We start from the raw sequence: 24,695 nt of genomic DNA, 5'->3' as shown, positions 1-24,695 counted from the left end.
TGGTAGAGTGCTTGCCTACCATGGGTATGATCCCCAGTACCATAATACAATAAAAGAAGTAAAATAAAATCTGAACTCTTACTTTGCCCTCAAAATCCTGCATGTTCTAGTCTATCATTTCTAGCCTAATCATACCCCTTCATTGAATACACCAAGCTTTTTCTTGTCTCTGGGTCTTAACCCTTGCTGTTTCTTCTGCCTTTCAGTGTCCTCCTTTAGATCTTTACATGACTGGCTCTTATCACTCAAAGAGGTCTTCCCTAATGTTCTGTCCAAAGCAGCATTCTTGCTCTCAGGATCTCACTACACTGTACCCTACTAAGTGTTCTTTGGAGCATTAACATTAACTGAAAGCTATTAATATTTTCTTGGTAGCTTACATCTGTTCTGACTACTCCACCAGAATGTAATTTGTAGAAGATTAGGAACTTTGGATATATGGTATCTCTAAGCACCCTGAACAAATCTAGCAGAGTGTGGGTGTTCAAGAATTGTTTCTTGTGGCCAAGCATGGTGGCACATGCCTGTAATCCTAGCGGCTCGGGAGGCTGAGGCAGGAGGATTGTGAGTTCAAAGGCAGCCTCAGCCAAAGTGAGGTGTTAAGCAACTCTGTGAAACCCTGTCTCTAAATAAAATACAAAATAGGGCTGAGAATGTGGGTCAGTGGCTGAGGGCCCCTGAGTTCAATCCCAGGTACCTCTCACCCCCAAATTGTTTCTTAAGTGAAATAATAAATAACTAAAGTATTGGTTCACTAATTGAAAAGCAAGAAAATTTTTTTTATATATATAAATAGATTGTATAGAGATCTGGGAACTGACTAGAAGTTTCCATGCTATAAGTACATGTATCTTTTGCTGCAAAATATGTTCTGTCATGAATCTGTTCAGCTTTCTTTGTTCATAGGCAGTTCTTTACGACTCATCAGAGCAAACTGGATGATACATCCGTTATTGAAAAAAATGAATACCTGAGTAAGATAAAAGAGGTAGGAAGACAAGAGTGATATGCCTTTTAGATATAATTAGATTTTATATTTATTTGGTGTTTAAATAGGTGTTAAAATATATCATTTTTTCAAAAGTAGAAATTTTTGTTGACTAATAATAATCATGATCATGCACAGTGACTGATTTAAAGATTTTTATCTGCTCCCAAAATATCTTAAATACACGAAAAAGCAAAGATTGTCCATGTAAAGATGAATTGTTTTTAGGTTACTTTTTGTGTGGTTATAATAGGACTATCTGATTAGTAGACATTTTTCATATGAATTATTTAGAGAAATCATGATATTCTTGATGTTGTTTGGTAATCTGTGAAGTATAGCAACCTAATTTTCACTTAATAATATTAGTATTATTTGGTGGGCTGAGGCTGTAGCTTAGTGGTAGAGCACTTGCCTAGTATGTGTGAGGCACTGGGTTCCATCCTCAGCACCACATAAAAATAAACAAATAAAATAAAGGCATGCTGTCCATCTACAATTACAAAATAATTAAACATATTAGTATTATTTGGAAGTACTTGAGTCAGATTTAATTCCCTAAGGAGAATTCTCTAGAATTTTATTTTGTTTTGCTTCTTTCTTTTTATTTTTCTTTTTTTATTTTTTTCTTTTATTGTTTTTTTTGGAAATGTTTAAAATTTTTCTAGACATTTTTTCAACTTAGGTTAAAAGAAATTTTATAAGTAAATAGCCAACAATGTAAACCAAGACAGCCACAAGATATTTCGTGAAGCATTCATTAGGATAGTGAAATAAGAGGAGGAAAGATTTAATTAAAATCCAACAAAAAGAGCTTAGTTAAATAAGTATGAATATTGTTAATATGTTATCAAGTTATGAAGTCATTGTAAGAGAGTATTATATGACCCCATTTATTTATGTATATACACAAATATACACTCACACCAGAGATAACTGAAATTCTTTTTGTTCCTCACAGTAAATGAATGTGTGAAATCTCCTCCCCCAACCAATGCACATAGTTAATTACCATAGACCAGGCTTTATAGTGTCAGTACCCTCTATCTGCATCCTCTATCATGTTTTGTATCAAATCAGCTAGATGTAAAATCCATTCCTTTTACTACATTCTAAAACAAATTGAATAACACTGATTTCATGATCTACTACAATCTTTGTTGGAAATTTTAGTAGTCATGGGAAAGAATTCCACTGCAAAGCACAAAATCTTTTTTGTTCACTGCCTTTTCTTTGACTTCTAGTTCTTCATCCACCTCTTGTTCTAGGACGCATGACCATCACACATTCAAATTCTTCTCCCTGTTAAAAAGCATCTCTCTCCGTCCAAGGCCTGTATCCGTGCCCCAGAAGGAACATCACAGGAACTCTCCCAGAAAAATGATGCGTACCAGTTAAATACTTTTCAATTTGTGGTTTTGTGAAAAAATCAGCATAAAACTAGAGGTTTCCTCTGGGATAGCCCTTCTCTGGATTCTAGAAACCAGTAAAGGCTGGTTGGTTGGTTGGTTTTGAAGTTGTCTTTTGTTTTATGATCAAAAGATTTTTTTCCACTTATTCCCTGTTGTAGGAGTTGTTAGACAACCTTCAGACAATAATTCCATATTTTTCAGGCTTCATGATTGTCTAAACAATCTAGGACCGCCAAACTGGAATAGCTCACCTGGTCAAAGGGACAAATATAGGGGTTTTCCTTTCAATCCATATTCCTCAAACAAATTCCATGGTTACAAGTAAGTGATCACTTCAAAGAGCAGGGCTCTGACCCACTTAGTATTTCTACTCAAATAGATACTGTAGGCGCTTAGTGGCATTCATAATTCTCATGAGTTATTGGAGGCAAGTTCAATGTTATGGTTTGGATGTGAGGTGTTCCCCAAAAGCTCATGTGGGAGACAATGCAAGAAAGCTTAGTTTTGAAATGATTGGATTATGAAACTCTTAACCCAGTCATTGAATTAACCCCCGGATAGGGGTTGACTGAATGGTAACCGAAGGCTGGTATGATGTGGCTACAGGCCGTGGGTCAGGGAGACATGCCTTTGGAGTATATATTTTGTATCTGGCAAGTGGAGTCTCTCTTTTTCTGCTTTCTGATCATCATGTGAGCTGCCTCCATCTATCACACTCTTCCACCATGATGTTCAGCCCCACCTCGAGCCCTAAGGAAAGCAGCCTGCTGTCTAATGGACTCAGAACTCTGAAACCATGAGCCTCCAAATAAACTTTTCCTCAAAATTGTTCTTTTTGGGTCTTTGAGTCACAGCAGCAAAAAAGCTGAGATGGAATTCAAAGATGGAATTAAACTCTGTTATATCTTTAATTTCCCCCCCAACATCTCCCCAATCCCCTGCTATTCCCCTACCAGCCCCTGTGTACCAGCACTCTGCTCTCTATTCTATGAGTTTAGCACTTTTTAGATTACTCATATAAATGAAATCATAGAACATTTATCTTTCTGTGCCTGGACTGTTTTACTTAACATAATGTCCTCATCCAAGTTGTTGCAAATAGTGGGTTGCCATTCTTTTTTCAAGGTTGAGTAGTTTTTCATTGTGTGTATATACTGTGTTTTTTGGTTATTCGTTCATCCATTGGTGGACACTTAGGTTAATTCCATACTTGGCTATTGTGTATAAATTATTAAATGCACCACATTATTTATGCATAGATATATCTTTTAATGAATGTAATCTATTAATATTGAACATGTTAAATATTGATAACATCAGTTTATCAATATTTTTCTTTTTGGTCAAAGCTTTTTGTGTTCTGTGTCATAAGGGTTTCTTTTCCATTATCTTCTAGGCCTTTCACATTTAAGACTGCAAGCCATTTGGAGTGTGTGTATGTGTGTGTATGTGTGTGTGTATGTGCGTGTGTTTTATGAGATAATGGTCAAGATTCATATTTCTAAGATTGGCTAATTAACCAACACCATTTAAAGAAAAAGGTCATCTTTTCTCTGCTATATTGCCATTGCACTATCATCATAAATCAAGTGTAGAGTGTTGATTTATCAATGTAAATCAAGTATAAATATATCATAAATATCTGTGTGGATATTAGACTTTCTGTCCTGTTTATCTGGACTAGTTTATCTCTCAGAGAACAATATTTTTTTAATTAGCAAAGAAATCTTTATAGCTAGTCATACAACTCCTTCAACTTTATTCTTCAAGATAGCTTCAGCTCTTGTTAGTTCTTTGAATCTCTCTCAGTTTGTCAAGTTCTGCCAAGAGATTCATTTGGACTTTGATTGGTATTGTGTTAAATCTATAAATCAATCTGAAAAGGATTTCACATCTTTACAATATTGAGGCTTCTAATTTATGAATGTGGTGTATGTCTAGTTTAAGTCTTCTTTGTTTGCTTTGCCTTAATTGTTTGGGTTACCATGATGTGTCCAAATTTTTTTTTATCCTCCTTGAGATGTATTTGGTTTCTTAAATATGAGAATTTCTATATCTCATAAGTTCTGCAAAATTGTAGCCCATTATTTATCAAATATTTCTTTGTACTATTCTCTCTCTTCTACTTCTGAGCCTCTAATTCTGTGTATACAATTATTTATTCTAATCCATGTATCCTCTATCTCACCTTCTTCTCTGTCTCCATGTTGCAGCTTTCTAGAAAGATGAGTCTTATTTGAGTTCCCAATTTTAATTATTGTATTTTTCAACTGGTAATTATTTAGTATCTGTTCAAATATTCTATCTTACTCTGCTGTTTCTAATTTCCAGCCATAATTTTGAAACATGTCTAATATTTCTTTGCACATAATAAGCATAGTACTTTTAGAGTTCAGGGTTTGATAATTCTAATCATCAATGTCTGTGTGTGTCTATAGGCTTTTCCTGTAGTCTCTTATTTCTACAAATTTTGTTCATGCTGTCTTATTTCTTTTTATTGCTGGTGAGAAACTGTATGCTAGAGATGGTATTTTTTAAAATGTTCACAAAAACAATTCAAAGCCTAAGATGATGATATCTTCCTTGGGAACTAATATGTATTCACTTTTTGTCAAATATGTGAAGAGTTACTAGTCCCATACTACCTTAATCCACCTTAAATTTTCCTACTGAAGCTCTTTGGGGTCCCAAATCACAGTGGTGAGAGGTTAATCCAGACTCAACATCAGGATGAGCTGTCTGTGTTGGTATTTATCTCCTTACCATGCAAGAAAGCCAAGTCTCAGTTTCCAAGTGGTTTCTTCCATATTGGTAAATGTCCTCAGGGCAGGAGTAGTTTTGAGTGTCAGCCTAATTCCTTTGTCCAAGAGTTAGACATACTCATTCCTCATTACTTTATTTGTTCTTTAGTACTTTCAAGGAGATTGTTCTCATCCAACTATTTTAGTGGTCCTCAGCCAGAAGGTTATTTTGAACTACCCACCATGCCTACCAAACCTAACTTTCTTACCATATTTGAAGCAATCCAATAGAATTCCAAGAACAAGATTCTTACTTCATGCAAAACACTGAAGGGTTCTACTTTTTTTTTTTTTTGGAGTGGGGGGCATCTTCCAATAGAAATATTGTCAGACATTGGTATCTGCAGGGGATTGTTCACAAGACACCCTTGCAGATACCAGAATCAGACCATGCTCAAGTCCTTTATATAAAATGACACAGTATGTGCATATAATCTATCAATATCCTCTTATACGCCTTAAAATAACTCTAGATGATATTTAATCATTTATACAATGCCTACCATCACTTCACTCATGTGTATTCCTTCTACTCCAGTACTCAGTGTATGACAAATTCAAGTTTTTCTTTTGGGGATTTTTCTGGAATTTTTTTCCAAATATGTTCCATCTGCAGTTGATTGAATCCACAAATGCAGAACCCACAGGTACAGGTGGCTGACTGTACTTCACAAGAAGCAAGCATCTTATCTAGTTAAAGCCATTTTGAGCAAGAATTTCTATGGAAGTTTTCTTTTCCCTGGCATTGTTAATATTCTATAAAAAGGACACACAAATGTGGCTGAATGATCACAGTTTATTAATATCATTTCCTATTTCAATGTGGATTTTTACCCTATGGTTTTACATCAATGTTTTGTCTTTCTATACTTTTGACATAATTTATAGAAGAGGCTCCCAAAGGTACAATTGCCTATTTGCTATAGAAATAAATCATTCAACAATTGTGGCCTATCTGATGCATGCTAAGCAATATACTCAGTACTCTAGAGAATTGCTCATCTAATGTGGAACCCCTCCAAGGAACCATGAAGCAAGTCTTCTCATACAATTCCTTTGTTTTTCTCTAGCTGGCTGATCAACTGCACCAGTTTCAAACAGAGAACAAAGAGCTACGAGCGAAACTGTATGATTTAATGAGAGAATATAAGATTGTCTCCAGAGAGGAGAATAACGTTTTTACGCATAAACAGATCATCTATGAGGAGTATGTTTCTAAGCCCCGTGTGAATCAGTGTGCCATAATTATGGGATGCTTGTCTTGCAGCGCTCATCCTAGTTTTAAAAATCTATTGACAACAATGAACTATTCTTAACCCGGGAATAAATAAACACACTTCTAATCTGCCCCTATAGTGCTATGTAATGCTTTCCTTATTTGGATTAGATCAATCTATTTTAAAATACACATTTTTCCATTTCTAAAACATGTTTTTTTAAAGAATCATTATGCTCTTACCCTATAAGACTATCCAGAGAAATTATGTTATCTACCTTCGTTAAAAGCTGGCTCCACATGTGTATTCCCTTTCTCAGATTGTCGTTGACACAACCTAACCCCAGAGACTAGAAAATTATTCAACGAAATCCCCTATTGGTCTCCTTTTGGTCACCAAGTCTTGTTAATGTCACCTCTAAAATATTTCTTAAATATAGCCTAAACTTCTCTCCAATTTTATTCTTTCTACCTCTTTCAGGCTCTGTTTTGGCTTTCCTCTCAAAAGTTCCCCCCATCTTCTGGTTTACAACCACTAACTTGTCTGCCTCCTTTTCACCAGAATGATCCTTCTGAAGCATTCCTCGGATGCCACTGTAGGCAACTGGGTATAAATTCTTTTGTCCCACTGGACTACCAGGAGATCAGGGCAGTCACTCTCCTTATTCGGTGCTGTTATGCTTGGGACCTCATACATTGCTTTGAAGGTAGTGGGCATTCCCCAGTGTTTTCTTCAAGAATATTGCAGAGTAAAATCTTGCAACCATGAAACTATGTGAGTGAGTCCATTACTACACTCAACGTTCAATCTCATGGAAGTGTATTTACAGTGACCAGACCCACTCAAGTGAGTTTATGCTCATTGTTTTGTAGTATTTAAGCTACAGAGAGTTGTCACCATCATTTTATGTCATCCAATTGCACAGCATGCTTAGAACAATGCTGGTATTCTTCAAGCAGAAACCTCACCCAGATCAATCCAAAGCGTGTTTGTTAGAAACACAAACATGCTGGTGACAGCCATGAAACTAGAAAGTTTGATAGCATCGTGGTTTTTTGTCTTAGCCCAGGCTGCTTAAACAACACAAATGTATTTGGGGATTAAAAATGATTTTTTTCTTGCCTATCAAGTACAAGTCTCTGGATTCAATCTCAGGTACCCACACACAAAAAAAGGATATATATATATATATGTATATAATTTCAGACCTTCAGCACAGCTATCTTTTTTCATGGTAGATACCGCAAACAAATGGCCTTCACTACTAAGAAAGAAAACTTCCTGTCACAAAGAAAAATAGACATCCAACATATGGAAGAAGGACTTGTTACTCTTAAAAAGCTTTATCAGTAAGTATTTTGCCTTTGAAATTTTCAGTCTTTACTTTTATCTTGCATTTATTTCTTAATAAATGGTAACAATAAGTCTATGTTAATTTCTAATATAATATAAAAAATAAGTTTATAATTAGCTGTTTCACAGCTAAGAAAGTCATTGCCATTGAATCTTTTAGAATTTTTAAATTTGTTCTTTTTAAAAATACATGACAGAGTATATTTTGACATATTATACATACATGGAGTATAACTTCTAATTCTTGTGATTTTATATGATCTGGAGTTATATTGCTCATACATTCATATATGAACATAGAAAAGTTATGTCTGATTTATTCTACTATCTTTCCATTTCCTGTCCCTCTCTCTTCCCTTCATTCCCTTTACTCTAATCCAATGAACTTCTGTTCTTCCCTTTCCCCCCATTATTGTGTGTTAGCATTTGCACATCAAAGAGAACATTGGGACTTTACTTTTTGGGGACTGGCTTATTTAACTTAGCATGATAGTTTCCAGTTCCATCCATTTACTGGTAAATGCCAAATTTCATTCTGTTTTATGGCTGAGTAATATTCCATTCCGTATATGTACCCCATTTTCTTTATCCTTTCATCTGTTGAAGGGTACCTAGGTTGGTTCCATAGCTTAGTTATTGTGAATGAGCTGCTGTAAACATTGATGTGGCTGCATCACTATAGTATGCTGACTTTAAGTCCTTTGGGTATATACCAAGAAGTGGTATAACTGGGTTAAAATGGTGGTTTCATTCTATGTTTTCTGAGGAGTCTCTACACTGCTTTCCAGAGAGGTTGCACCAATTTGCAGTCCCACCAGCAATGTTTGAGCATACCGTTTTTCCCACATCTTTATCAACATGTATTGTTGCTTGTATTCTTGATAATTGCCATTCTGACTAGAGTGAGGTGACTACTCAGTGTAGTTTTAATTTTCATTTTTCAAATTGCTAGAACATTGAACATTTTTTCATATATTTGTCAATCGATTGTATTTCTTCTTGAAGTGCCTGTTCAGTTCTTTTGCCCATATATTGATTGGGTTATTTTTTTTTGGGTGTTAATTTTTTGAGTTCTTTATATATCCTGGAGATTAATGCTCTATCTGGGGTGCAGGTGGCAAAGATTTTCTCCCATTCCATAGGTTCTCTCTGCACATTCTTGATTGTTTCCTTTGCTGTGAAGAAGCTTTTTAGTTTGATAAAATTCTACTCATTGATTCTTGATTTTACTTCTTGTGCTTTAGGAAGTCTGTTGAAGAATTCAGTTCCTAAGCCTACATGATGGAAAGTTGGGCCTACATTTACTTCTAGTAGGTGCAGGGTCTCTGCTCTAATACATAGGTCCTTGATCTGCTTTTAGTTGAGTTTGTGCATGGTGTGAGATGTGGGGCTTAATTTCATTTTGATACATATAGATTCCAGTTTCCCCTTTATATGTTAAAGAGACTATATTTTCTCCAATGTATGTTTATGGCACTTTGTCTAGTATGAGATAACTGTATTTATGTGGGTTTACCTCTGTGTCTTCTATTCTGTACCATTGGTCTTTATGTCTGTTTTGGTGCCAATACCATGCCATTTTTGTTACTAATGCTCTGTAGTATAATTTAAGGCCTGGTATTGTGATGCCTCCTGCTTCACTTTTCTTGCAATCCTTAGATTGCTTTGGATATTCTGGATCTCTTATTTTTCTAAATGAATTTCATGACTGCTTTTTCTATTTCTATGAAGTACGTCATTGGACTTTTAATAGAAATTTCATTAAATCTGTATAGTGCTTTTAGTAGTATGGTCATACTGACAATATTAATTCTGCCTATCCAAGAGCACAGGAGATCTTTCCATCTTCTAAGTTCTTCTTCAATTTTTATCTTTAGTGTTTGGTAGTTTTCACTGTAGAGGTCTTAAACAAACTCTTTTGTTAGATTGATTCCCAAAAATTTTTTGAGGCTATTGTGAAAGGGATAGTTTTTCTTATTTCTCTCTTTCATTTGGTTCATCGCAGATATATAGGAATACAATTGATTTATTGGTGTTAATTTTATATCCTGCTACTTTATAAGTTATAGAAGTTTTCTAGTGGAATTTTTTGGTTCTTCTAAATATAGAATCATGTCATCAGCAAATACGGGTAGTTTGAGTTCTTCTTTTCCTATTAGTGTCCCTTTCATTTCTTTCTTCTGTCTAATTGTTTTGGCTAGAGTTTCAAGGGCTGTGTTGAATAGAAGTCATGAAACAGGGCATCCTTGTCTTGTTCCAGTTTTTAAAGGGAAAATTTTGAATTTTTCTCCACTTAGAATGATGTTGGCTTTGGGTTTAACATTTATAGCTTTTACCTTGTTGTGGTATATTCCTGCTATCCTTAATTTTTCTAGTGTTTTGAACATGAATGGATGCAATATTTTGTCAAATACTTTTTCTGCATCTATTGAGATCACCATATGATTCTTGTCTTTAAGACTATTGATGTGATGAATTACATTTATTGATGTCTGTATGTTGAACAAACCTTGCATCTCTGAGATGAACCCCACTTGATTGTGGTGTGTTATCTTTTCAATATGCTTTTGTATGAAATTTGCCAGAATTTTATTGAGAATCTTTGCATCTATGTTCATCAGGGATATTGGTCTGAAGTTTTCTTTCCTTGATGTTTCTTTGTCTGGTTTTAGTATCAGGGTGGTAGTAGCTTCATAGAATGAGTTGGAAAGAGTTTCTTCTTTTTCTATTTTATGGAGTATTTTAAACATTATTGATGTTAGTTCTTCTTTCCAGGTCTAGTAGAACTTGTCTGAAAATCTATCTGGTCCTGGGCTGGGCTTTTCTTTTTGGTAGGCTTTTGATGGTATCTTCAATTTCATTGTTTGAAATTGATCTGTTTAAATTGTGTATGTCCTTCTGATTCAATTTGTGTAAGTCATGTGTCTTTAGAAATTTGTTGATGTCTTCAAGATTTTCTATTTTGTTGAAGTATAAATTTTCAAAATAGTTTCTTGATTATCATCTGTACTTCAGTAGTATCTGTCATGATATTTCCTGTTTTATCAAGAATTTTAGTAGTTTGGGTTTTCTTTCTCTTTGTTAGCTTAGCTAAGGGTTTATCAATTTATTTTTTTCAAAGAACCAATTTTTTGTTTTGTAAATTTTTTTAATTGTTTCAATCTCATTGATTTCAGCTCTCATTTTAATTATGTCCTGTCTTTTTCTAGGACTTTTGAGATGTAATGTTATTTGTTTGGCATATTTCTATTCTTTTGATGAATGAGTTCAATGCAATGAACTTTCCTCTTAGTCCCAGAGATTTTTATATATTGTGTCATTTTCTCATTTATCTCTATGTATTTTTAAAATTTATTCCCTGATTTCTTCTGCTATCTATTGGTCATTGAGTAGCATATTATTTCATATCTAGGTGTTAGAGAGTAGCTTCTTTTTAAATTTTATCATTGGTTTCTAATTTCAATCCATTATGATCTGATAGAATGCAAGGTACTTTTTTCTATTTTTTTAATATTTATAAGAGTTGCTTTGTGGTCTACAATATGGTCTATTTTAGAGAAGGATCCATGTGTGCTGAGAAGAAAGTGTATTCAGTCAGTGATGGATGAAGTATTCTATATCTGTCTGTTATGTCTCAATTATTAATTGTATTTTTTAGTTCTATAGCCTCTTCATTTATATTATGTTTGAAGGTTCTATCTAGTGGTGAGATAGGTATTATAAAATCACCCAGTATTATTATGTTGTGATCTATTTGATTCTTGAAATTAAGAACAGTTTGTTTTACATACATGGATTCTCTATTGTTTGGGGCAAAAATATTTGATTCTTATGTCATTCTGATGTATAATCCCCTTAAGCAATATGAAATGTTCTTCTTTGTCCCTCCTTATTAACTTTGGCTTGAAGTCCACTTTATCTGATGGACACCCCTGCTTGCTTATAAGATCTATGTAAACGATATGTTTTTTTTCCCATCATTTTATCTTTAGTCTGAGGATGTCTTTGCGTATGTATGAGACTCTTGGAGATAGCATATTGTTATACCTTGTTTTTTAATTCAATTTTCCACTCTATGTCTTTTGTTTGATGAATTTAGGCCATTTGCATTAAATGATATTAGTATTTAAAAATTTTTTTTAGTTGTTGATGGACCTTTATTTTATTCATTTATTTATATGTGGTGCTGAGAATTGAACCCAGTTCCTCACACATGTGGGGCAAGCACTGTACTACTGAGCTACAACCTCAGCCCATTAAATGATATTAAGAAATTATTTTTATTCCCTGTAATTTTGATTTATTTCTGGTTTTTAATTTGAATTTGTTTCTCCTTTGCTTCACTATCCTTGTAGTGCAGTTCACTCCTTTATTGGTTTTCAGTTTTAATTTTCATTTCTTCTTCATGAAATATTTTACTGAATATATTTTGTAGTGCAGGCTTTTTGGTTGTGACTTCTTTTAACTTTTGTTTATCATGGAAGGTTTTTATTTCATCATCAATTCTGAAGTTTAATTTTGCTGGTTTTAGTATACTTGGCTGGCATTAATTTTCTTTCTGAGCTTGGTATATATTATTCCAAGACCTCCTAGCTTTGAAGGTCTGAGTTAAGAAAAGAAGATGAGACCTGGATTTATCTCCCTCTGAATGTGACCTGTCTTTTTTCTCTGGCAGTTTTTAAAATTCTATCCTTGTTCTGTAGGGTTAGCCATTTTCATAATAATGTGACTTGATGTGGGTCTGTTGTAATTTTGTGTAGTTAGGGTCCTGTAAGCTCCTATATTTGATTTTTCCATTTCATTCTTTAGGTTTGAAAATTCTTCCGATATAATTACATTGAAAAGATTTTGCAATCGTTTGGTTTGTATCTCTGGGCCTTCATATAAATCTTAAATTTTATCTTTTAATGTTATCCCATATTTCTTGGAAATTCTATTAATGGTCTCTTAACATCTTTTCTTCATGGTCAACTTTGTTTTCAAGATTATGTACTTTGTCTTCATTGCCAGAAATGCTATCTTCTAAGTGGTCTAGTCTGTTGGTGATGCTTTTCATTGAATTTTTAATTTGGTTAATTGATTCCTTCATTTTCAGGATTTCTGCTTGATTTTTTTTCAGAATACATATCTCTTTATTGAAAAGATCTCTCACTTCCTGTATTTTCTCTCTGATTTCATTTTTATATCATCCTTTACCTTGCAGATCAGTTTAATTATGTATATTCTAAACTCTTTCTCTTTTTCTTCAACTGTGGTGTCAATGGATTCTGCTATTGAAGTATCTTGAATTGTTTTGGATGATCTCTTCCCTTGCTTTTTTATATTTGTTGTATGTCTACCCATCTAACATTATGGATCTGAGACCATATAGATTCTACCCTGTGGACTTATAGTATCCCTGAAGGTTACCAGTACCTAACCATTTAGGGGGAGACAAATAACAACAACCAATGCAAACAATGTACAGCATCAAACCAAATAGTTCCTGCTATGAGATCTACAATGTTAATTGTCACAATAAACAGAAATGATATGATCAATTATAGCCTACAATAAAAACAATGAATTTGAAAATTGTTTTACAATTTTGAATGGTGGACAGGGAGAGAACAGAAGTGATGTAGGATGTGATGATTATAATGGAGGAGGAGAGAAGATAGAAGTAAAAACATACATAGTAAAAGAGAACAATAGAGATTGTCTGTTAGCAGAAGAAAAGAGAGAAAATCAAGGGAAACAGAAAGAGAAAAATATATAGAGTATAAAGTTTTTAAATTAAAAATGAAAATAGAAGAATATAAAACAAAATTGAAATATATGAATCAAACATCCTATCCCTCAAAATATTGATCCATGAATAATAACTGGCTTCAAAAATGCTAGAAATAAGAAAAAATATGAATATGTATAAATGTCTATGAACTATTAAGTTCACAATTAAACAAAGAAAAGGAAAAAAATCATGATAAAAAGTTAAAGAATTGTCTCATTGGAGTTCAAAAGATTTTCAGCTTGCCCTCTAAGCAGTGTTAGGTAGCCGACTCTACCTTTGGTGTCCAGTTGCTGGAATGAGAGAGGTAATTCTATAGGCAGAACTCCTGGAGGCAGGGTTTAGGCTTAGGTAGGCTCAGTATATTTGCTGAATGGCACTTGGTCTGGAGATTTTAAATCATTGCACCTCCAGGACCCATCAATTGCTGGTCCACACTGGAAGACTGCACCCTGTTGATCTCCCCCTGGATTCTATTTGTGTGGTGGAGGAGCCATTTCTTAGTTCATTGTGTCACCCGTGGACCCTGTTTTCTGGTCTTGGGTTCAGTGTACAAACTCAAATCTCTCTTGCCCCATCCAGTCCTGTGAGCATCCCAATTAGAGGGAGAGGGGGGTGGGGAGTGCTGGGTAGCTCTTCATGACTAGTAGTCCCCTGTGTAAACCCCTCTTCACATCTGATGTTCTCCCGTTCTCTCAGGCATACTCCATGTCATATAGTGTGGGTTTGCCAGGCCTGTATTTTGGGCCAAAGTCAGGTTAGCCAGGAATCAGGTCCCCAGCTGATTTGCCAGTCTCTGAACCGTGGCTGCAAAATGGTTCCTTTTTCTGACCTCCACACAAAGCCAGGATAGATGCAGCCTCTTTCCTGCAGAAGGATATTATGCAGCGTGCCTTTTTTTTTTTTTTGGTGGGAAACAGACCAATCAAAAAGCAACAAGCAGCACTCAGAGAGGAGAACTCCAAACTTTATTTTATTCCAGTGGGCCCAGAAGAGAATAAACTCCAAATTCTGAGCCCTGATCCACAGTTTCTCACCACATTTATGGGTTATTTGGCTTCGTTTTAGACTCATCCTACCACTGGGGCTTTTTTCCTCTTTAAGAACCCCAAATCCCTAATCTACATAGCTGAAGGTCTTGTGTAGGGTCTCTAACATAAAGTATGCTTACAGAAAGAGCTCTTTTCACAGGCATCTATTAAGTCTCTAGCCTTGAAAGACTGGCACAGGGGTGTTTACATTCAAGAGGGAGTAGTCAGACTCCTAGGGCAGTTATTTTCAATCCAAAAGGTAAGGACCCATGGTTAATTAGGCTTCCTAAAGAAAGGATGATAGAGGAACTGACCCTTTCCCCAGGCATTGGTTTCTTGCCATAATGTTTTCGAAATTTCATTTTACAACCAGGTCCGGTTTGCCATCACAAGTTTAGTCAGGCAGTGCCTTTGATCTCTAAACTCTTCATACCCAGATGTGACTCAGGCATCCTAAAAATGTAGGTTCCTTTAATCCCCTTCTCCCTCCACTTTGCTCACAGAGGGACAGCTCTGGCAGGAACCTCCAGGGGTTGCAACAGCAGTGGCATTGGGGATTTCTTTCTTATTTTGTTATATCCAACCTCCCGAGTCCCCAATCTGCTTTGAATGTCCAGTATTAAATCCCAGTAAAGTGCCCCCTGTCTTTTTTCACCCACCTTGCTGAGAAGCTGCCTCTTTGCTTTCTTGGTTTCACACCATGGAGCAGCCAGGAAAGTGACCTTCTCTCTTCTGCCATCTTCTCGTTGAATCTTTCATTGACATATACGTATAGGCCAGCTCTGAATTTCACAGAAGCAGTTGGATACAGAAACAGACCAGTTGAGGGCCTCATGAAAACAATGTGAACATTATCACAAGACCAACCTCCTGTGGTATTCATTTCTGCCATTCTAAGTCACTTTCACTTTTAACTTTTTCTTAATAAAGTAATGCTTATACTTTATTTTAAAATTCAAATACAAAAATGTGTAACTTAGAAAATTAAAGCTACCAACCTGATCTCTCCATAAAAAGAATCATAGTTTCTAGTTTGCATACATGCTTTCTAAGGCATTGATGTATATGCATGTGTGTTGTGCATATCTGAGATTAGATTGTACACATCTGCACAATTTTAAGTGCAAATCTGTTTTTTTTTCCATGTAAAATTATAAGAATGATAAGACAAATATGGTCAAACAGCAACATTTGGAGTATTTGGCAAAGGTACGGGGGAATTCTTTGTACAATATTTTTCACTAATATGTTGAGTTTGAAGCTCTTTCAAAATAAAGAGGAAAAAAAGTCATTCATACAGGTGATGGTCCCTCATTCTGTTCTCCAGACAAATGGTATTCATCGACTGTACTGTATTTAAATTTAACTAGATTTCTTTTCCCAAATTATAATTTCCACATTTCTATCTATCCTATCACAGAAAAATATCCCCTCCTTAGTTACTACTTTCTTCTAGTTCAAGGATCTATCTTGGCTTTCTGAATTCTACAGTGTAGTAATTCAGTACAGAATCCAGAATTTCTGAAAGATTTGCTGACCTTAACACCTCCTATGACTGTTTTCTGTATGCAGCAAGCCTACCTTGTATCATGACAAGGCCCTGCATATTTGCGTCTTTTCTCTGCATCTTTGCAAATGATTACATCCTTCACCTTGTATTCCTCCTTCTATTGAGCATTAAACTCCAGTGACCCTTACCCAACTACCTCCCCAGAACCTCTTGTCTGTCTGTGAATATCTGCCCAGTGCATGCAGGATCAGTTTGCATTGACCCAGAATAATAATTGGTCTTTTTTTTCTGGGATTTTTTTTATTGGTTGTTCAAAACATTACAAAGTTCTTGACATATCATATTTCATACATTTGATTCAAGTGGGTTATGAACTCCCATTTTTACCCCAAATACAGATTGCAGAATCACATCAGTTACACATCCACGTTTTTACATATTGCCATACTAGTGACTATTGTATTCTGCTACCTTTCCTATCCTCTACTATCCCCCTCCCCTCCCCTCCCATCTTCTCTCTCTACCTCATCTACTGTAATTCATTTCTCTCCCTTGATTTTTTTCCCTTTCCCCTCACATCCTCTTATATATAATTTTGTATAACAATGAAGGTCTCCTTCCATTTCCATGCAATTTCCCTTCTCTCTCCCTTTCCCTCCCACCTCTTGTCCCTGTTCAATGTTAATCTTTTTCTCATGCTCTTCCTTCCTGCTCTGTTTTAGTTGCTCTCCTTATATCAAAGAAGACATTTGGCATTTATTTTTTAGGGATTGGCTAGCTTCACTTAGCATAATCTGCTCTAATGCCATCCATTTCCCTGCAAATGCCATGATTTTGTCATTTTTTAGTGCTGAGTAATACTCCATTGTGTATAAATGCCACATTTTTTTAATCTATTCATCTATTGAAGGGCATCTAAGTTGGTTCCACAGTCTAGCTATTGTGAATTGTGCTGCTATGAACATCGATGTAGCAGTATCCCTATAGTACACTCTTTTAAGGTTTTCAGGGAATAGTCCCAGAAGGGCAATAGCTGGGTCAAATAGTGGTTCCATTCCCAGCTTTCCAAGAAATCCTCATACTGCTTTCCAAATTGGCCGCACCAATTTGCAGTCCCACCAGCAATGTACAAGTGTACCCTTTTCCCCACATCCTCACCAGCACTTGTTGTTTGACGTCCTAATGGCTGCCTATCTTACTGGAGTGAGATGGTATCTAAGGGTGGTTTTGATTTGCATTTCTCTGACTGCTAGAGATGGTGAGCATTTTTTCATGTACTTGTTGATTGATTGTATATTCTCCTCTGAGAAGTGTCTGTTCAGGTCCTTGGCCCATTTGTTGATTGGGTTATTTGTTATCTTATTGTCTAATTTTTTGAGTTCTTTGTATACTCTGGATATTAGGGCTCTATCTGAAGTGTGAGGAGTAAAGATTTGTTCCCAGGATGTAGGCTCCCTATTTACCTCTCTTATTGTTTCTCTTGCTGAGAAAAAACTTTTTAGTTTGAGTAAGTCCCATTTGTTGATTCTTGTTTTTAACTCTTGTGCTATGGGTGTCCTATTAAGGAATTTGGAGCCCGACCCCACAATATGTAGATCAGAGCCAACTTTTTCTTCTATCAGACTCAGAGTCTCTGATTTGATATCAAGCTTCTTGATCCATTTTGAGTTGTCCGCAAATAGTGATAATTTAAGTTCTTCTTTTCCTATTTTTATGCCTTTAATTTCTTTCATCTGTCTAATTGCTCTGGCCAGTGTTTCGAGAACTATATTGAATAGAAGTGGTGATAGAGGGCATCCCTGTCTTGTTCCAGATTTTACAGGGAATGCCTTCAATTTTTCTCCATTCAGAATGATGCTAACCTGAGGCTTAGCATAGATAGCTTTTACAATGTTAAGGTAAGTTCCTGTTATCCCTAGTGTCTATGGAGATGATCATATGGTTCTTATCTTTAAGTCTATTGATGTGCTGAATAATGTTTATTGATTTCCGTATATTGAACCAGCCTTGCATTCCAGGGATGAATCCTACTTGATCATGGTGCACGATCTTTTTTGATATGTTTTTGTATCTGATTTGCCAGAATTTTATTGAGGATTTTTACATCTAAATTCATTAGGGATATTGGTCTGTAGTTTTCTTTCTTTGAGGTGTCTTTATCTGGTTTGGGAATCAAGGTTATATTGGCCTCATAGAATGAATTTGGAAGTTCTCCCTCTTTTTCTATCTCCTAAAATAGATTGTAGAGTATTGGTATTAGTTGTTCTTTAAAGTTCTTGTAAAACTCTGCTGTATATCCATCCGGTCCTGGGCTTTTCTTGGTTGGTAGTCTTTTTGATGGCTTCTTCTATGTCCTCACTTGATATTGGTCTGTTGTTTATATTATCCTGACTCAATCTGGGTAGTTCATATGTCTTAAGGAATTTATCGAAGCCTTCACTATCTTCTATTTTATTAGAGAATAGGGTTTCAAAATAATTTCTAATTATCTTCTGTATTTCTGAATTGTCTGTTGTGATGTTGCCTTGTTCATTCCATAATCTAGTAATTTGGGTTCTCTCTCTTCTTCTCTTTGTTAGCATGGCTAGTGGTCTATCAATCTTATTTATTTTTTCAAAGAACCAACTTTTAGTTTTGTCAATTTTTTCGATTGTTTCAATTTCATTGATTTCAGTTCTAATTTTAATTATTTCTTGCCTTCTACTGTATTTGCTGCTGATTTGTTCTTCTTTTTCTAAGGCTTCGAGGTATAGTGTGAGGTCATTTATTTGTTGGCTTTTCCTTCTTTTAAGGAATGAACTCCATGAAATGAATTTTCCTCTTAGTACTGCTTTCATAGTGTCCCAGAGATTTCGATATGTTGTGTCTGAGTTTTCATTTACCTCTAAGAATTTTTTAATTTCCTCTTTGATGTCTTATGTAACCCTTTGTTCATTCAGTAGCATATTGTTTAATCTCCATATGATGTAGTATTTTTCCTTTCTCATTTTATTATTGATTTCCAATTTCATTCCATTATGATCAGATACAATGCATGGTAGTATCTCTACTCCTTTGTAATTGCTAAGATTTGCCCTGTGACATAATATATGGTCTATTTTTGAGAAGGATCCATGTGCTGCTGAGAAGAAAGTGTATCCGCTTGATTTTGGGTGGTATATTCTGTATATATCAATAAAGTCTAAATTATTAATTGTATTATTGAGATCTATGGTTTCTTTATTCAACTTTTGTTTGGAAGATCTGTCCAGTGGTGAGAGAGGTGTGTTAAAATCTCCCATGATTATTGTGTTGTGGTCTATTTGACTCTTGAACTTGAGAAGCGTTTGTTTGATGAACGTAGCTGCACCATTGTTTGGGGCATATATATTAATGATCGTCAAGTCTTGTTGGTGTATGGTTCCCTTGAGCAGTATGTAGTGTCCTTGTTTATTCCTTGTAATTAACCTTGGCTTGAAGTCTATTGTATTTGATACAAGTATGGACACCCCTGCTTGTGTCCGGGGTCCGTATGAGTGATACCATTTTTCCCAACCTTTCACCTTCAGTCTGTGTATGTCTTTTCCTATCAGATGAGTCTCCTGTAGGCAGCATATTGTTGGAACTTTTTTTAAAATCCATTCTACTAGCCTATGTCTTTTGATTGGTGCATTTAAGCCATTAACATTTAGGTTTACTATTGAGATATGGTTTGTATTTCCAGCCATATTTGATTATGATGTTACTTAACATTATTTGTTTTTCCTCTATGCTTAGTTTTTCCTTTACTATACTACCTCCTGCTGTTGGTTTTCATTGTTATTTTTCATTTCCTCTTCCTGTAATGTTTTGCCAAGGATGTTTTGAAGAGCTGGTTTTCTAGCTGCAAATTCTTTTAACTTTTGTTTATCATGGAAGATTTTTATTTCATCTTAAATCCTGAAGCTTAATTTCGCTGGATACATGATTCTTGATTGGAACCCTTTTTTCTTTCAGCGTTTGAAATATGTTGTTTCAGGATCTTCTAGCTTTCAGAGTCTGTGTTGAAAGATCAGCAGTTATCCTGATTGGTTTACCCCTAAATGTAATCTGCTGTCTCTCTCTTGTGGCTTTTAAGATTCTCTCCTTATCCTGTATGTTGGGCATCTTTATTATTATGTGTCTTGTTGTGGATCTCTTATGCTTTTGTATATTCTATGTCCTGTAAGCTTCTAGTATTTGGATTTCTTTTTCATTCTTTAATTCTGTGAAGTTTTCTAGTATTATTTCATTGAATAGATTGTTCATTCCCTTGGTTAGGACCTCTATAACCTCTTATATCCCAATAACTCTTAGCTTTGGTTTCTTTATGTTATCCCGTAATTCTTGGATGTTCTGCTCATGATTTCTTAACATTCTCGCTGAGCTGTCTATGTTCTTTTCAAGTTGAAAAACTTTGTCTTTATTGTCTGAAGTTCTATCTTCTAAGTGTTCTACTCTGCTGGTAATACTCTCATTTGAGTTTTTAATTTGGTTTACTGTTTCCTGCATTTCCAGGATTTCTGTTTGTTTTTTATATCCTCTATCTCCCTATAGAGTTGATCTTTTGCTTCTTGGATTTGTTTATGTAATTCATTGTCAAAGTGATCTTTCATTGTCTGAATTTGCTGTATAATGTCTTCCTTGAGACTCCAGATCATCTGAAGCATGTATATCCTTAACTCTTTGTCTGACATTCCATCAGCTGCAGATATTACCTCATCTAATGTTGAATTGACCTGTATTGTTTGTGGTCCTTTCTTTCCTTGTCTTTTCATACTGCTCATGATTCTTTCTAGCTTTGTGAAACTGTTGTGTTAATGTTTTTCCCCTTACATATTTGTATTCTTCTTGTATAGCTCCTAAATCCCTCTTTTGCAGAGAAAGACAATGTTAACAGTTCCCAATATCAACAGTACATCATCTAAGCACAAGTTTTCATTATTAATACATTTATAGTTACATTCCAAGTCTATAGATATTGATTTTAATTATTACTTAAGAATATATTCATTAGTTTCATAAAAGGTGTACCATAACTAGTGGCATATAGAAAACTTAATTTCAGATGAAGTATGTTATACTTAGAGGGGAAAGGAGTGAGGGTATGAGGTTAAACTAACTTAGCACCTTTGGAGAACTCTAACCAATAGACTGGTAATTTATGGAAGAATGTATAGACTCAACCTCCTATCTGTATTTAGATAGTTACCCTATGTATAGATAGCAAAGGTTAGGAGATTGAAAGTGGGATAGAGATAATACAAATGAAAAAAAAGGAAAAAAATAGCAAGGAAGAAAAGAGAAATAAGAGAGAAGGAAAAGGAAAGTAAGCTAGAAATAAAGAAAAAAATGGGGGGAAGGTGGGGTATATGCAATTCCTCTATATTATATTACTTTGGTAATTCGGTTGTTCATGCACAGTTCTTGGTTTCACATATGTTGAAGTTGTGGAAGAGAGAGAAGAAAAGAGAGAAAGAAAGAGGGAAAAAAAAGTCTCTCAGAACACTGTTTTCCTTGCTTCCAGTAGGTGGTGTTGTCTATTCCTAGCTTGAGCCTCTGTATTCAGGGTGGTGGGTATAGCCAGTGTGAAAGGAAATGAGCTTCCACTTGTATCTTCCCTGCTCTAGTCTCTGAGGTAGAAACCAGGTGCCTGTACAGTTGTTGTTTTGCATTGATAGCTACAACCCCCAAAAGCTTGTGGGAAATATTTTGAGTTATCGCAGCTAAGGGTGGGGGAGTTGGAAACTGGGTACCTGGATCAGCCAAAGAAGCGTGCTGGTAGCCACACCCCCTTTGATGGGTTTTAAGGGTTGATGGGCTTCCTCCGGACTAGCACACGGGGCGGGGCCGGGCTTGGCTGGCGCCAGGCGGCTTCCTCCTCCCGTCTGGCTTGGCTGGCACCGGGCGGCTTCCAATAATTGGTCTTCTATAACTGTGCCACTAAGACCTTCATTGCTTCACAAAATTTTCTATGTCTTCCAACTAGACTGTAGCCTTATGGAGCATAAAAATTATACATAAAGAGTTTCTTACATACTCTAACAGCTACAATAAATGAAATAATATAACATTTGTTTGTTTTTAGATCAATACATGAAACATATAGAAAGCAAATAAAAATCCTGAATGAAAACCTGGAAAGAGAAACTCAGAGATGGTAAAATAAATAAATATAAGTAATCATTTGTGTTGTGAGTGGTGCGTGTTATCTAGAGAATAAGGACATGATTTTCCTAAACTAAATTGTGTATGAGTTCTTTCAGATCTAGAAGTTTCTTAGCTTGATTTTTTTGGTGTTGAACAGAATAAAAGTTTTTCAATTCATTGGAGTGGAGTCAGCAAAGAATAAATGTGCTAATATTTGTGCAATGCCTGTTGCCCATCCAGGATTCTGTGTGAACCAATAGGAGGTGATTCCAGGGGAAACAAAGGAGAGCGGTTAAGACTACAGGCTCTGCACAGGGACTACTTTGCTGTTGTACCCTACTATCTCTGATCAAGGCTTAGTAACTTAATACATTCTCTTTACTTTCACCCTTGTAAAGTGTGAATGGTAGTAGTCCCCATCTTATAACACTGTTACAAATGTCAATGAGATGATTTGTGTAAAATATTTAGGTCAATGTACCTGCTATTACTTGCCTGTGTTTTATTAATATTGTTGTTACTGTTATCAATGTTATTTATAAGACTCCAGTTGTGTATTTTTGCCATTCTTCAAATATGTACCTGTTTTATGATGTGGTGGAGAGAAAAATTTGAGAACCCAGAAGCTTAATGTCTCTTATTAGTACTTTGGGTAGTTTAGATAATTCCATTACTATTTCTGCCGGCAATTTTTCTTTCTTTACCTGCTCCTTAGCATTTCATCTTCTGCCTCAAAGAGGCAAGCAAACATTTCATCTTCCACCTCAAAGAGGCAAGCAGTCATAGTGTATTATGTATTGTCCACTGTTTTATTGGATACATAGATACAACTTCTTACTGGGAAGCAACTTGCAGAGAGAGCATTGAGATAGTTTATGTTTTATCTTATTATTTCAGTTAACTCATCAAGCTGCAAGTTTTTAATTCTGCACATAGTTTAACAAAATTGGTACAGGCACATTAAAATTGGTTGGAAATCTAGAGCTTGTATGTATTGTATTAATATAATTATTACATTATAATATAATCATATTCTTGTTGTTATTCCATATTATATGATTAAATTATCTGCTATTTAAGTTTCTATAGGTAGTTCATATCTGGGGTGATGGGACAATGGGTTCTCATGTGCAATCTACATCACTGATGCTAGGAGCCATGATGTAAAATCACAGTAGGATTTGTTTTGCTTTGAATTCTTACTTCTTTTTGGTAAACTGCTGGGTCAATTTAATTATCAGTATTTTTATTCTAATCCCTAGTATTTTAAATCAGTGGAAAATATTATGTTTAAGAAAAAAACATAATCGTTGGGTAGCTAACATAAAGAATGAAATAAATCAAACTATAGAAAACATTGAACATTCGGAAAAGAGACGAACTGAATTGCTTGAAGAGGTAAGGGAACCTGAGGTGCTTAGAATTACTGTAGTTCCTTACGTATATATCAGTGATGCTCCTTCAATATTTGATTAAACCTTATGTTATTAAAAGGTATTTTCCTTCTACTTATATCATGGTGTATTATTTAACTTTTTTCAGAAATGTTTCCATTTCCTGCATATTAACTAGTAGGATTTAGCAAATGGAGCGGCAATTGTCTCCAGAATTTGCTTTTGAAGCATGTAACCAGAAACTTATTAAGGGAGCTCTCTCTTAAAATGTGAGACTGAACATCCTTGATTAGCTCCCAGCTTTGCCTTCTGTCCACACACCATCCCCGACTCTTCCCATCCTGGTGCTATTTTATAGATATCATTTGGTGAAGAGCTTAATTTCTAGAGGGTTACTGAGGCATCATATAACTTGAAATCACAGGCAAGTCTCATGTGAGGAAGGCTGTTTGAAAAATGTAAGACTGACCACCACAGAAGAAATGACAAGTCTTCAATTTTCTGTAATTAGACCCTTGTTAGAAGAAATGAAATCGATGAATTTGTGGTACAGATTGAAAAACTTTCAACAGAATTACAAGAGGAGGAGGAGGAATTTACTTTAAAAGAAAAACTATTAATTCTGGAGTTAAAGAAGTATGAGGTAATTTTCACTTTATGTCTCACAATTTCGGATGTGGCGGGTGGGGGGGGATACTATTACATGCTCTTCTAATCAGTTAAATGTAAAATAAATCTTCCAGTATGAACAAGACTACAATTTCACACTGAATCTTTCTTCTTCTTTTCCTGAAAAGGAAATAGAAATAGAGAAATGAGAAATATTTTTCTGGTTAAAAAAAAATCATACACTTCAAATAATGCTGCTGGCAACATCCCTGGAGACTGGCAGAGCCCTGAAGGAAGAAAGGTGGCAGGGACACTGGGGAGAGTAAAGAGGTCACCACAATGACTTAGAAACTTCCAAAAGCCCACCTGGATCGAAGTAGGGCATAAATTCCGGGGAACGTAGGTAGAACAGGCATTGAAAGTACCCAGGAACCCAGAGGTTGCAGATCTGCAGAACACAACA

The 24,695-nt window shown here is 35.3% G+C and overlaps 1 protein-coding gene across 2 annotated transcripts in view; it reads left to right on the top strand.

Annotated features, from left to right (window-relative positions):
• The window catches only part of Ccdc175 (coiled-coil domain containing 175), a 72,752-nt gene that overhangs the window by 19,385 nt on the left and 28,672 nt on the right, over positions 1 to 24,695 (top strand). For both annotated transcript variants that reach the window (XR_013438968.1, XM_005322889.4), the window contains 6 exons: positions 907 to 988; positions 6,272 to 6,408; positions 7,657 to 7,767; positions 22,168 to 22,239; positions 23,492 to 23,627; positions 24,135 to 24,266. Coding sequence is in view for 1 of the 2 variants with exons in the window: in XM_005322889.4 (XP_005322946.4) it covers positions 907 to 988; positions 6,272 to 6,408; positions 7,657 to 7,767; positions 22,168 to 22,239; positions 23,492 to 23,627; positions 24,135 to 24,266 (670 nt within the window). In the remaining variant the exon portion in view is untranslated. The remainder of the gene's footprint in view (positions 1 to 906; positions 989 to 6,271; positions 6,409 to 7,656; positions 7,768 to 22,167; positions 22,240 to 23,491; positions 23,628 to 24,134; positions 24,267 to 24,695) is intronic.

Source organism: Ictidomys tridecemlineatus, chromosome 5 (assembly GCF_052094955.1).
Source record: "Ictidomys tridecemlineatus isolate mIctTri1 chromosome 5, mIctTri1.hap1, whole genome shotgun sequence".
Taxonomy (NCBI): Eukaryota; Metazoa; Chordata; class Mammalia; order Rodentia; family Sciuridae; genus Ictidomys; species Ictidomys tridecemlineatus.
This window is presented reverse-complemented; position numbering and strand designations above follow the sequence as displayed.